Source organism: Lissotriton helveticus, chromosome 11 (assembly GCF_964261635.1).
Source record: "Lissotriton helveticus chromosome 11, aLisHel1.1, whole genome shotgun sequence".
NCBI classification, from domain to species: domain Eukaryota; kingdom Metazoa; phylum Chordata; class Amphibia; order Caudata; family Salamandridae; genus Lissotriton; species Lissotriton helveticus.
In genome coordinates, this window is record NC_136072.1 from 190,193,908 (window position 1) to 190,209,055 (window position 15,148).

At 40.4% G+C, this 15,148-nt stretch overlaps 1 protein-coding gene across 2 annotated transcripts in view; it reads left to right on the forward strand.

Moving 5' to 3' along the window:
• The window catches only part of IFT80 (intraflagellar transport 80), a 326,686-nt gene extending 317,454 nt beyond the window's left edge, over positions 1-9,232 (forward strand). For both annotated transcript variants that reach the window (XM_078666860.1, XM_078666859.1), the window contains exons 17-20: positions 665-754; positions 851-1,023; positions 3,430-3,553; positions 9,052-9,232. In XM_078666860.1, the coding sequence (XP_078522986.1) occupies positions 665-754; positions 851-1,023; positions 3,430-3,553; positions 9,052-9,171 (507 nt within the window). In that variant the 3' untranslated portion in view covers positions 9,172-9,232. The remainder of the gene's footprint in view (positions 1-664; positions 755-850; positions 1,024-3,429; positions 3,554-9,051) is intronic.
• The last annotated feature ends 5,916 nt before the right edge of the window (positions 9,233-15,148 follow it).

Sequence of the window (15,148 nt, forward strand, 5' to 3'; positions counted from 1 at the left end):
CAATAGACAGATGTGGTCATCGCTAGATAGGGCACTAAACCCTTTCAAACCACCGTAGCCAAATATACCATGAGATAGAAACAAGAGGCTGTACCCCGATCTTTAACCACCTGCCAACAACTATATTTTACATGTTGCATTTTATATGTTCACAAAAAAGTGAAGAGCCAACGAAAGAAGTCCACCTGTATATGGAATACGAGCTATTAGCCCAATGGGACGCAGAACTAACCGCCCAACAGAGTAAAACAACGCATAGACTAACCAGTTGTCGATGATGTATAGTGTACAGGCGCGGTGATCTATGCGCGAGAAAGTGCATATGTACCCGTGTATGTTTATGTGTACCTTGTCTATGTAAGGGAAAAAAACAATAAAAATATATAAAAATTAAAAAAAACTACAACATTGTTCTGTTTCTGAAATTTATCTTGGATACGTTTATTGTTTAATATTAAGATACTGAATGGTAAAACCACGATGTTCTATAATTCTGCAAACCAGGCATGTCATTTTAAACCAATGTGCAATTTAGCAGTCTTTGTATGTGAAGAAACGATATTCTAAGCAAATATGAACGTTTCTGTGCATTTCCTTCATGTGCGTATAGTTTATGTGGGAGATATTGCTAAATTAAATTTTGATGTTATTTTGCTTTTTTTAGGATCAGACACTATGGGCATGCCTAGCAGCTATGGCAGTAGCCAATAAGGACATGACAACAGCAGAAGTGGCATATGCATCCATTGGTGAGGTAAAGTATGCATTTACACGGTTTCTTCACAGAAAACTGATTGGAAGACATCCCGACATGGTTTCTATTCTTAATTGTTGGATTCTTTTATTTTAGATTGATAAAGTGCAATATATCAATGGAATCAAGGATCTTCCCTCGAAAGAGTCACGATTGGCGAATACCTTGATGTTCAATGGAAATGTTCAAGATGCTGAAACAGTACTCCTACAAGCAGGACTTGTTTATCAAGCTATTCAGATCAACATTAACCTTTACAACTGGGAAAGGTAACAAGTACACTCCAAAAACAGAGCTAAAATGTAATAGTGGTGATTCCCAGTCTGCAGATCTATGCCCTTCAACCCATTAACTCAAAATGAAGCAGAGAAAACGCAAAACTTCTAAACCATAATATCTAAAAGCAATATATCTGTATTCGGCGGGAAGGGGGTGCATTACCCCCTCCCCTTTTTAGTCCTAGCCTTTGAGACAGCTTTAGCTGTCTCATGAAACTATTGTTTTTCCTAACTAACTATACATAAAATACACTAATCTATTGATCTATTAAATTGTCCTTCAGATTTTGCTTCCACCCTCCACGGCATAAAACATGGGCAATGGGTCATCCAGATTTACCCATTGGCTCCCTTTACTTTGAGAAACTGCATAGAGCTTCTGAACATTGTTCGCATCTGTCTAAAAGTTGCTCCCTTCCTTTAGTTGCAAAGCACTTTAAAAGTACACTTTTGTACTTTATTTTTATATAAACTTAAAGTCAGCTTATTCTGATTCACTCCTTCTTAAAGTATATGTTTTAAAGTGTTTAAGTGACAGTGTAACATTGTAGCTTCCTGCAGTTTAATTGCTTGGTTAGGTGATGATTTGTTCTTGCCTCCTTCGTAAATAATACAATAAAAAACGCACGGCACACCTGGAAGACTAGTTGTTCAAATCACATTATTAGTAAAACAGCTGACATTTTTTTGTTAAATTTCAGATATTTACATTTTAAAATGTGTATTGCAAGCAGTAGGAGGCCACATTTATGGTCACCATCTCTTCTTTTTTCTTTTTCTTTTTTGTGACATATCCTTTTAATGAAAAATGACAACAAAATAACTTTCCCAAAATCTTTGCAGTGCCTGAACTTTTGCCTTCGCCAATGTTTGTTTTCTTTCGAAGTGATCCTCCTCACTATAATCCTCCTTTCTCATCTACTTGTCCTTTCTGATCCCCACTTGTCCCCGATGGAATATCTTTGGGGCATATGTAGGTAATTTCCATTTTGCGATTCTCAAATAGCGATTTTTAAGGAATCGCTATTAGAGAATTGCAAAATGGAATGTAGGTAATAATTCACAATTTTTTGCGAATCTCTTACATTCCTAATTGAGATTAGCAAATTGCGAATCTCAATTAAGGAATGAGTGTCCCATTTATTCCTATAGGCCAAGAGGCCCATAGGAATGAATAGGGATACATTCTCAAATTGCGATTTTCTATGAGAAAATCGCAATTTGAGAATCGCAATTCCAAGGGTGCCAGGGTGTCCAAAGGACACCTGTTGCACCCCTGGAATGTGCCTGTAAGTACATGTGGCGCACATACATGCCCTAAGGACGGACATTTCTGTGCGCCACATGGCACTTTTAATTTTTTTTTAAATGCACTTTGACGGGAATTCGCAAAATATCATCTACTTGAAGTAGGTGGTATTTTGCGATTCCTTAAGCCAAAATCGCAATTTTAAAGGCACCCCTACATAGCATTTAAGGAATTGCAAAATTGCGATTCCTTAAATGCTTAAGCAAAATAAGGAATCACAATTCTTGCGATTCCTTATTTTGCTAAGTGGCACCTACATACCAAAACACCGTTTGCGATTCGCAAACGCATTTGCGAATCGCAAACGCCTTTCTAAATATGCCACTTTGCTCCTTCATCTTGCTTTATGTTTTTTATGGGTTCCTTAGCTTCTGTTTTTGTTAGACGACTTGTGCCGCCATTAACCTTCCTACTCTTGTTTACAATTTTTTGTAAGAAAATGCACTTTGTTTTCTTTGTCATTAATCTCAAATAGTTATCTTTCTAAAGAATCGACTCTATGGCTTTGGATATGATGCAGTAGACAGTGTAGATCTCTTTATTTATTTTGCTTTCATATGACCGGGATCCTCCATTTAAGCATTGCACTGCATGTATTACATGTATAGTTGATGCCTTTCCCATGTTTAATTTGAGTCCACCTCCCTTGATTTATCATGAAACACCCACTTTTCATGCTCTGGTTTATTTTGAAAGAGTACAACAAAGGATCAATAACAACATACCCAAATCACTACTTTTTGACTAACGAGAATATTTATAATGTTGATGCTGTGTGAGCTACCTAACTGTACTGTAATTGAATACATTGGTTTGAAATGACTTGTAATCCTAAGCATTGTTTTAAGCTGCTGTCTTCTGGTGTGCTTTGCAAATTTCATGTTCCAACTCCGGCAAAACAACCTCAGCCATTCATCCTTCAATAAAACTGAGTACCAATAATGTAGGTCTTAGTACCAGATCTTGTTTATAATTCTCAGCCCTATTAAGCACTATACGAAAAAAGGTTATGTTTAGTATTGTGTATTTCAGCTACTTTGCTGTTTTTATTGCACATTTGTGGTAAGCACACTTCTTTTCTTTTGCAGGGCACTAGAACTGGCTGTGAAGCACAGGACACATGTTGACACTGTTCTTGCTTACCGACAAAAGTATCTAGAGGATTTCAACAAGCAGGAAACCAACAAAAGATTTTTGCAGTATGCTGAAGGGGTGAGTAGCTTATAGTTGAACATAGACTTAACGCTATAGTTGTTCATCTTTCTGTATAATATGACATTTGATTATTGTTAATTACCAGATAGAAGTGTTAACAAAACCTTTAATTAACAGAAATGGCATCCTCCTATGATTTACGGTATAGGCTGTAATATACGGGTGTGTCATGATTCCAGGTTTATGCGTAGCTTTAGAAAAATCCATTAACATTTAATACGTTGTGTTCCTTTGGTGCCTTTACAGGGTTATGCTGATGTCTAGACTGCAGCTGGTCCTGTGTCTTTACTTGATTCACTGCAACAATTTAATATTGATTAGGGTTAGAAAACAGTGAATCCCATGCACTATGAAAATTTTATATCACAAAAACACCTATTTTAAACAAAATGTGTTTCATGATTACTGATATCAAGCATTCTAGCAGTTTATTGTATGTTTTTTCTGATAGATGTTATGACCTTTTGTAATGACCCCGCTAATCATGTTGGAGCCTGAGCTGCTGGTGCTACAGAATCCCATAATACAAAAAGAAGAGTGGCATCCCATTAATCCCTTGTGAGCTTGAGTAACCGTATAAACTAAAGTAAATGGCCAACAATAGCATCATTTACGAAAATCAAGAAATACTGTAAATAAATAATTATGCACTCAAAAACCTATAACACACTGAATGAAATAAAAAGAAAATTACCAGATTCATTGCAATTATATTGCTGATACTCCTGCTTCTTCATGCCTCTGATGCACCAAAATTGTATTATTTAAAAAAAAATCTTTTTTAGAACATGCTCAGTAGATATGCTTTGAATTTGCTTATTTTGTGATCACATTCATATTATTTAGTTAGTTGTCATGCTATTGCCCCTACCAAAGAAAGGGTGTAGTGTGTTCCCTATGGAGCCCATTGTCGTTTTCGATATGTCAGCCTAACTATGCATGTTGTAGGCAGCGTTTGCTTTGCACACATTACAAAACATCATACTTGTTTCTGTGCCACAGTTTTTCTTTTTATACATGGGCTGCACATGTTTTTGTATTTTGTTCTTCTGTTTGGATTCAGTTGGAACATCGCATACAAGGTCAAACAACACTCCTCCTTGTTATTCTCTGTGGTTGGACACCAGCACCAAGACATAATAGAGAAATCCAGCTGCTGTTTTTCATCAGAAATGTTTTATCATATAACCCAGGACTTGTCGTTTTGAAAACACACAGAGCGGAGACTTTCACGAAGAGCAAAGGTCCTGAGACAAAAGGGCTGTGCAACAGCTATCTATGTATGCCAAAGTATGAGGTTCACCACTAATCCCAGAGATCTATAATATAACACTTTGCTTATAAAGCTAGGGTGGGCTTAGGCAGATCTGTCAGCTAAATATGAACGGATGTTTTATTGTGTATGGTCTTTTAATTATGCTAATCCCATTGTTGACCTACATCTGTTTTCTAATTGTAGCACAGTTATTACATATTAGAGCACAATAGTTTCGATGAATATTGTAAGCTTCCTTCGTGTCTCTTCTTCATTTTCTGTGGACATGTATGAGTAAGAGAACGAAAGGTGATGACCTGCTACTGCGATCCCTTAGAGAATCTAAAGTGTTGTGTTCTGGGGTGCCAAATCACTTGTCTGTCTGGAAAGGTTATGTATTGTCACTGTGTAGGGTTTTGGAATATCAGGATGTATGGCGCTTCGTCTAGTACGCGAAAGGTGTCAAGTGTTCTGGGTGAATACGGTGCTGCCAGGTCAGGGGAATTACCCTTAAACCCCTGTGGGTGTGTGGGTGGGAGCCTACTCAAATGAAGAGAAACCAAGTCCTGGGCACACGTTCTTGGGGTAATGTTCTTGTTTAGCAACGTATCGCAAACTGAGAGAATGACCGATGTGGTTGACACAGGTATATTTCTTAAGTTTCTTTTATTCCTTATTGAAAAAGCACACAACCAGCCAACACGTGTTTCGTCACCAAGGGAACCTATCCCGTGGCTTCTTCAGGGCTGCAATTGAAGATGTGTAAGGTCTGTAATGTCGCTCTGCCGGTGATAATTCCGACCCGGCTGGTGAGTAGTAAATGCAAAGTAAATGTGATGAAGGTAAAAATGGAGGGATAAACCTGAATGCAGGTGATCCCCAGGAGTCCAGTGCCTGTGAGCGCGGTACAGGGAAAGGTAAACCACTCTTACCGTCGACCTGCAATGAGTGCGCTGCAAGCCATCCCGACACTGGTTCCGTCTCTGTTGCGAGTGTGTGGCTGAATGCCAGGACATACAAATTCAGCTATCGATGTCAGCGTCTCCATCCTGAGGTGGCGGAAGGTCTTTTTCAGCAGTGGGCAGAGTCTTGCTTAGATCTGTTTGCCACTGCTGAGAAAGCGCAATGTCAGCAGTTCTCTCTCTTTCGGAGACACTTTTCGTCTTGAGTGGAGCTCAGGCCTCCTGTACGCCTTTCTGCCCATACCACTCCCAGGTTTCTCAAGACGATCTGGAATAACCCGGTCCAAGTCATTCTTGTGGCTCTGGACTAGTCTGGTATCCCGAGCTTCTCCAACTGAGTATGGATCCCCCAATCAGACTGCCCCCTTCAGAGGATCTAATGTCACAGCTGCAGGGGAGGGTCCTCCACCCAAACCTGTCAACTCGCCACCCTCTTGCATGGAGATTGAGCGGTAGCAACTGATAGCATCTGACTTTCCTCCCGAAGTCTGTAATGTTATTTTGGCAGCCAGGCTTCCCTCTACCAAGATGGTATACGCCTGCCGATGGAACAAATTTGTAATATATTGTACAGAAAAGTCTACTGACCTTCTTTCTGCTACCCTTTCTGATGTTTTGCTTTTTATTTTAACCCTTGCCCAGCAGGGCTCTGCTCTGGGCACTCCAAAAGGGTACCCTTCGCTCTATCTGCCTTTCTACAGCTGCAAGACCAACCCTCATTATTTAAATCTTTCATTGTAAAGAGATTCCTTAAAGGCCCTGTACACATGTTCCCACATTACTCTTTCATTAAGCCTCAGTGGGACATTAATTTGATTCTCACCTTTCTGATGTGTGTTCCATTTGAACCTCTGCACAATTTTCCTCTCTGGCTGCTTACTATCAAAACAGCCTTTTAACCCTTTGCGGCTCATGAGGGCTTCACGCCGTCATGAATCATGGGCGGCGTGTGCTCATGACGGCGTGGAGCCATCATGCCGCTGCCGCTCCGCCCACGTGGCACTAATTATCCGCATGTGCGGGCGAATTAGTGAGTGGTCATGACAGCTCCATGCCGTCTTGAGCACACGCCGCCCATGACTCATGACGGCGTGGAACCGTCATAAGTACGGATGTGCCGCGCTCAACCCCCTTCCCGGCAAACACATCCACAAGGAGGGTGAGCGAATTGCAGGCTTTGTCATCCAGACCTCCTTGCCTGACAATATGCGCTGGCAAGTTGGTGCTTCACGCTAGAGCCTCTTTCCTTCCGACAGTGATATAACAACTCCATGTGGGGCAATCTATCACCTTGCCCATTTTCTATGCTCCGCCGCATTCCTCTAAGGAAGAGTGAGTGATTCCACAGCCTGGATCCAAAAACAGTGTTGTCGTTCTACCTTGCCAGCATAAAAGAATTCTGGGTGGACAACCAACTCTTCATGGGGTACACTGGGGCAAAGAAAGGTTGTACGGTGCAGAAGAGGACTATCTCAAGATGGGTCGTCCTCTGCTTGAAGATTTGCTATGCACTGGCAACGAAACATCCTCCTTAAGGCTTAAGAGCTCGTTCCACCAGATCTAAGGCTGCTACCACAGTGTTGCAAAGTGGAGATGCAGTCTGCAACATTTGTAAGGCATCGACATGGGCATTCCTGCACATTTTTACAAAGCATTACTGCCTCAACTGCAGGGAAGACCTCTTTGGCCATTCTGTCTTGCAGGACTTCCTGGTCTAAACTTGTACGCAGTCCCTCCTCCAGGGATGATATTGCTTTGGTACCTATTCAAAATTAAGGAATCTTCAGATAGATATCTTTATCAGATGAACAAATTACTTACCTTTGGTAACGCTTTATTTGGTAGAGACAAGATTTAGCTGCAGTTTCCTTATCAACCCACCCATCCTTCCCACAGTGTGGACAGGTTTCTAGATCAGGGCTGATCCCTTTTAAGGCCCTAGTTGTTAAAACACACCAATGTCAGTGCACCTCATGGCTCTGCGCTTCTGGTGTGGAAAGTTGTAAAAAGTAACGGACGTCAGTGCACTGAGGTGGTGCCTGTATAGGTGACGCAGGCCTCACTACAGCGCCGATGTCATGCAAAGCTGACCGGCGCCACCTACCGGCGCGCAAGAGTATTACTAGAAGAAGAATCTTCCAGATCTAGTCTGACTCCTGGAAAATTCACAGGTAAGGAATCTGCGGCTAGATCATGTCTATACCTGATAAGGCGTTATCGAAGGTAAGTAACTTGCTCTTTGAGCTCTCATCACAAATTTCATGGTGCAGTAACCCTGGGGGTGGTGGATACTGCTCTGAGCAACTACAAATGGTCCGATGTTTCCAAACCCAAAAATAGCAGGTTTAGAAACACAAGACCAGATTTTATCTGCTGTGGATCTGCACTGCATAAAACTGTGGCTGGTCGGTGCAGAGGTTGCAATAAGGAGCAGAGCCCATTCCAAACCCCACTTTAACCCCTTCACTGGCTAAAAGCAGTTCGACTATTACAGCAGGAAAGGGTCCTTTGTTTGGCTTATTGTGGGAGAATTCATGCAGAATAGGACCTGGTACTTCGAGGTTCTCATATTATTCCCCCATCTGGGCAGGATTACTTGTAATTCCAGATATTCGGTGTGGGTATACCGGCCATAATTGGAGATTCAGACCCCCTGGTATCCCTTCACCAATTATTAGGCAACTTGTCATGAGGCCCTTGGTTGAGATAAAAAAAGCAAATTTCGTACAGTATATTTTATAAATGCTGTTATGAAAGTTTGCATTCGCTAGAAAGATATAGCTAATTATCAAAATAGATGAGAGCCCTATATTCGGACTTCTCGCAGACGAAGTGCGGTAGACTTGTGAGCTATGATGGCCTTTAGGGTAAGCAGTGTTCAGCACATTATTCTCATTAGCCAAAGTTCCAGTCCTTTCACATAAAGTTAATCTGATACTAAACAAACACTGTTGTATGGGCCATTTATCTTTATTTATTGTGGTTTAAAATTACTGGGGGCTCTTGCCCTGATTATGGGCAATGATTCATGCATGTGAATCTATGAAAGACACCAGTCTTCGAGAACTGGTGTTACAGTAACTGATTCCTTTGAATGTGTCTGAATAATAAAACAAAGGTTGGCTTCAAGTGACTTTTTTTTCTCCATGTACCCTAGGGCGCCGCAGAATCTGTGCGATTTTGCTTGTGGCTAGGTTTTAAAGTGTGTCTGTTTTCTTCTTGCAATCAACATTTTGTTGTAGTTGGTAAACTTTAACTGGCATTGTTTGAACCTGCAGGTTGTAGTGGAATGGGACACAATCAAGGCCAAAATTGAAATGGAACTTGCCAAAGAGAGGGACCACATTTCAGGATCGACGGCACCTTCAGTCAGAAGTAGCCTTTCTTCAGTACGCTAAAGGCTGTCATTGTGATTTTGTATGTTTGTATGCATATGTAAATAAAAATATTTATATGTTGTTTTTTCTGTTAATTAATTTTTATACCTTTGCCCACATTTACTTTATTATTTTATGTAACTGTAAAAAAGCTGTAGGGTGACTGCTGTTACATTGCCAATACTTGTACAATCAAAATCTCCACAACCCGGGCCAAGGACTTTGGGATGAAACGCGCCAAGTTTGTTTAGTGAATAAACAATTGGCTTACATGCACGTTCCTGAGTGAGCGCTTCAATTCGGGTTGTGGACTGAGTTTTCTCTGATTTGCTCTTCCACCCTTTAGCGCTCCTTTCCAGTGGTGGTCTGGGACTTCCTTGCGAAATATAGATAGATAGATAGATAGATAGATAGATAGATAGATAGATAGATAGATAGATAGATAGATAGATAGATATCACATGTTTTTGCCCTTCTGTTAATGCTAGAACTAACAGCCAGAATATTCTTCCTATGACCATTCTTCCCTACTACTATAACAAAATGATTTTTATGTAAGCAAATAAAATATTTATAAATGTGAACTACCTTTAAAATATCCAATTCATTTTCAAAACAAATGGAGTCTTTTGCATTGGGTGTAAACGTATAAAAAGTGTGGAATTAAACAATTAAATTATTTTGGTAACCGACAAATTTTCATGTCGTTTAAAAGATGAACCTCTCTCTATATCTAACGAGTAGATGCCCTCCTGTGTATAGCCTAATCTGTTGTTCTTTAACAGCAAGTGCTTTATAAAGATCATTTGGAACGTGCAATATCATGTCATCCTTTTTTGCTTTCAGACAAGACAGTCAATAACGTATTGATAAATTAACACATTCAAGTGACAGCTGCCTTCAGACACCAGGAAACGATACAATCATACGGGAATCGTACACGGAATTTAAATACTGGCTCAGCCGGAAACCACACTTTCAAGTCGTCTAATCGCTAACTGGACAAACTAGAATTAGAGCCTAAAGAACTGAATCACAGAAAGCAGTCTAAACTGGCATTGTTTTCAGGAATTGTTGCAAGACTCTGGAACAAGCAATCCCTTTGAGGGGCTGTTTTCTGTTAACATTATTTTTGAATTTGTGAAAAAATATATGCTTGTGTCCGCACTGCAAATGGGCAAGTCTACCCCCGGTAGCCGTGTGTTTGCATCAAAAGCCCTATTTTCATAGGTGTCATCTGAACGCTGTAGTCCTTATGAGATCTATGTAATTCCTGATTCAGCTGGAAAGGCTGTTTTAATGACACTGGAAATCAAAATCAATGCTGGAAAATCACATCCCCTTAGACATGTCACAGCTAAAAGCTGATAAAATCCCTGGTTGAGAGTGGGTGAGACAAATTCAGAATTGCCTTTGGAATAGGATGCGATATTCCCAATTTCCCATGGTAATTTCCCATTTCAAGGGTACTCTAGAGTTACAACTTGTAATTCTGTGATATTGCGGCAACCCTAAATTTCCGACAGCTGTGCTATTCGGGAGCAGGAATACCAATGTAGTATTCCCGAATAACTTGTAGTAGAGCCTATTGCTAATTAAAGAGGCAAAAGAAAAATCATTGCTCATTAATGCACTGAATTACGGGATGTTCCCAAACTAAGGCCTTGACATGGTTTAGCATAAAATTTGGAAATATATTTTTCCTTTATTGGGCAGGTGCCATGGTTGGACTCCAGGAGTAGGTCCATACTCTCTGTGTTGGTCATCAGCACTTTAGATGGTCAAGTTGCCCCCTTGTAAGTGACTTTTTGAGTGGTGGGGCCGTCTTTGGACCTCCCTCTGGTTTTCTGAAGGGCCGTATCTTTGAGTAAACCACATAAGATAGGATTGTAAGAGCAATAGTCTGGCTTCAATCCCCAAAGGTACTGTGAGTCTTTTTTTTCCTATAGACAGGCTCAGTGTCAAGGGAGTGTAAGAGAATGGTTCACTGATAGTATATCGAACTCACAAATATCGTGTGGACAGAATATTGTGTCAAAAGTATGGAGGACAAGAATATAAAATAGGTTTGTGCAAATAGATAGGTATACATGTACTATTCTTAACTCCAGATCTACGTACCTTGAAGATATATATATCGTCAAAGTACATATATGTGGAGTTATATATAGTAAAACTTTACTTACTCATAAGAAATTACCTGCACAATATTCTTTTCCTCGATATTTTTGACACGATATTCTGTTCCACGATATTTGTGTTTTCGATATTTTGTCCACACACCAAGAGAACACCTATGTGTTGGCAAAAGGTGAGAGGCTCGCCATTGATGCATAGCATTTCATAGGATTTTCGTACCTAAGTTGTATGTGGATGTGTAGAGTATGAGAGACCATAATTTTCCCTGCTAAAACCATGCCTACAGACCTGAGTAAATTTACAATGTGTTGTTACTTCCTTCTTTTTAGAAAATGGTACAATGAGAGCAAAGTCTTTCAATACTCACAGACTCTTTGTAGCTTTAGTTTTATGGAATGCCTCATCTAAAAGAGAACCCTGAGGTTAAACAAGGGTAATCATATGAACAAAAGGTACATCTGAAACTGTATTGCTGCTCAAGACTAAACTGGTAAAGAAACACACCCACAGTACCACAGATATTTTTTATTTCAGGAAACTCTTCTCTGCTCTGTTGGTTGGCAGCAGATCCTTTGGAATGGTACATTAACCAGCCATCTCCCTCGTGGTGTACTGGGGTATAATCTGGGGGCAGAGTTTTTGTAGAAACCTAGACACTAGTGGAAACTCAGCAAGCGCAGAAACATAATCTCTTAGATCAGTGGTTAGTAACCTTTTGACTTCTGTGGACCCCTACTGAATCATTACTTAAATCCAGGGTCCCCCATTGAGTAATTACTGGAAGTCGGAGGCAATTTCTATGATTTGAACCTCAAAACAATACACAACAATACAAAAACAACTATACCCGAAACAAAGTCCCTAATATTGAACTATTTTGTTTAGTTCACAATCAAATATGGAAAAAGTTTTCACATTTTCAATTTGCTTCTTTAATTGTATATACTTTACTAATTTTAATTTTTAATATTATTTAATTTTGTAAACCAGTCGCGGAATCCCTGAGTAGGCCTCGCGGAACCCCAGAGGTCCTCGGACCACAGGTTAAGAACCACTATCTTAGATGGGCAGTCCACAGTCTGCTTCTGAATAGTCATTCCCAAGACTTTACATAGTCTCCAATGAAGGACACAGTCATGTAATGAGTGGGAAGTTTGAAAAGATTACAGACAAAGCAAGCAACCCTAGATTGGTTTCAGCTTCCTTGGGCCTCATAGTGAGGTATAGCTTGAGTCCTGTGGCATACTGAATGTACGATCCATGTCCAGACATCGAACTGAGGAAAACACAAATGTGGTGGCTGAGATGCTAAAATAGTCTTGGCCACTGGCGATTGGGACACATTCCAGTCCATCATTTTTCACCCAGTATGCCACCACTGACAGACACAAGTCCCTGTAGAAATAACAACTGGTTCTGTTCCAACAGACAGAGTCCAAGTTGTCTGTGAGCTGGAACACAGGCACCCCATCCAAGTTTTGGGCTAGCTAGGCTTCATCAGTGAGATTTAGCGCACGTCTTGTAGCATAGTGCACATGTGAAAACCTGCAGGTCTTAGGGCATCACATTGATAAAAATACAATGGTGATGGATGGAAAGCTTGCAAATGTCTGCGCTATTAGCAGTTACTTAGGGAGAAAGGTGGGATACCTGCTGAAGTCTCAATCACTAACAGTTGCTTAAGACCGTCTACAGCCACTTAATAGTCCTGTTGTATCTTCTTCCAAGCAGTTGAATCAAACACATTTTTAAACTAAGAGTTAGATGTACAAAGCTATTTTGTGATCGCAACACCTGTAATTCATTAAATCATAGGATTTTTGACCGCATAATGTTTACGTAAACCATTTTGCAAGAAGGAAAACCTTTTCTGGCTCAATTGGGTTTTGTGATCCATTACATATCGCAATGGGGTAGAGGCAAAAGGGGTTGTCCCCTTCTAATTGTCAGTCGGAATGGTATGTATCAATCAACGGTTTATGATTGCAATTGTGGTCTCAACCCATTACTTAATTACCTACACTTCGAAAGAGGTGGTAACTTATTCACAAAGGGAACAATGTCTGCCTGGGTCACTGTCTCCTTTGTGAATCCTGTCGAGGGACCTCACGTAGTGTTCCCAAATAGGAAACCTTTTATTTAAATTATAAAAAGCAGCACTGGTTACGTTGACGAACATGAGTTGTCATAAAAAAAAAGAATTCTTGTTTGCGAGTGCAAACACATGGATGGTGATCTGCTGTGCCTTGCAGGCCCACATCACTGTGTGTATTGCTAATCACAGAGAATTGCAAATAGTGACTTGCCTAATTAATATTCCTTAGCCAGGTCGTTATATGCCCTGCGACTGGAAATGTTGTAATGTGACTTAATAGTAAATAGGTCGCATCACAAAAAGTCGCTCCGCAATTTTCAACTACATTTTGCAACCTGCCTCTTAGTTTAGAGCCCAAGTTCCTCTCCTGTCATGTGAAAGTCTCTTGTGACCTAAAGTTGCTTAGTGTAGAATGGCATGTTTGCATTCCATTACTTTTGTTTGTGCATTAGTGAACTGTTAGCCCTGAGCTTTCAGAACCATACACTATCTGGAACAGCACAGCTTCCTCAGAGGATGTCCTCCATCCTTCATAAAATTGATGTTAGATGTGCACTTGGGCTTTCAGCTACAAGGAACAACGAACTTTGTTCTTTGTTATGCTTTGTGGTGACGACACTGGCAGGTGGGGTCCTGATAACACACCTTCTCTGTCTAGTAACTGTAAGCCCTTCGCCAGAGCTAAGGAGGTTTCAGTTGTGTTTTCCCGGCAGGTACCCATCATAGAAATGTGCGAGGTAGATAGCTTACCCCATGCTCATTTTGCGGACATAACACTCTTAATACCTTTTATGTGGAATTTGATAAAGCAGTCTTACGAAAGGTATTTGCACAATGATCCCTTTGTCTGTATACTGTTATTGTGGGACCTAGAAATTGAGGACAGGAGAGAGTCAGTGTGTATAAAAAAGAGAAAGCTACTTTTATGATGGTCATTTTCCTTTCCTACTAGACTCCTGAATATCCATCTGCTTTAGTTAGAACTAACAGACTGAAAGAACCTGGCAAGGCTCATCCCTTTCAGCATACTTTCTTGAGGGACAGCAGTGGTGATGAGGTAAACTAATAGCCTATAATACTTGGAGACAGACCTTTGTACAAATAGGCTTTTCATGAAATAAGGGGAAAGGTGTTAGGGTGTAAGTATGAGCCATATTTCAGTTCTTGATAATAAACTATAAGTGATGAATAGATGCGTTTCCACTGCAAAATGTCCTATACTGACCCATGCACACATGCTCATACAGGCGCCCTTACTTTCTCTCGCTCTCTTTCACTTTTACTTTCTCATGCTCACTCTCTTTCTTTCTCTCACTCCCTCTTGCTTTTTCTTATTCTCTTTAACATGGTCACTTTCGCTCATTTCTATGCAGCATGCATCCTGATATGTTAGTTATGTGTTGCTGCTGACACACATGGTCAGCAATTTGGTTAATTCTCTACGGGTAGCACACGCTTTAATTCAATGTGTGGCTTTGGTTATATATGAAGGTCTTCTGCTGAATATTCACTGTCAACTTCTGAGATTATCTCAAGTTATGATTTTCTGTCTGCAATTTAAAAAGAGTTGAAGAAGCTTCCATTTTTGTTGCAATGAAGGCATTCTCAATGTTTTGTCATTGGTTTCTTTCCTCTTGCATTTGCGTTCACTCTCTCCATGCCACTCACACTTATCTTCCAGCCCTTTAGCATTTCTCCACAGTTGCCACTTGGATGACTCCAGATGTTTGTTGTCAAGGAATCAGCTCCATCCTACCCCGGCAG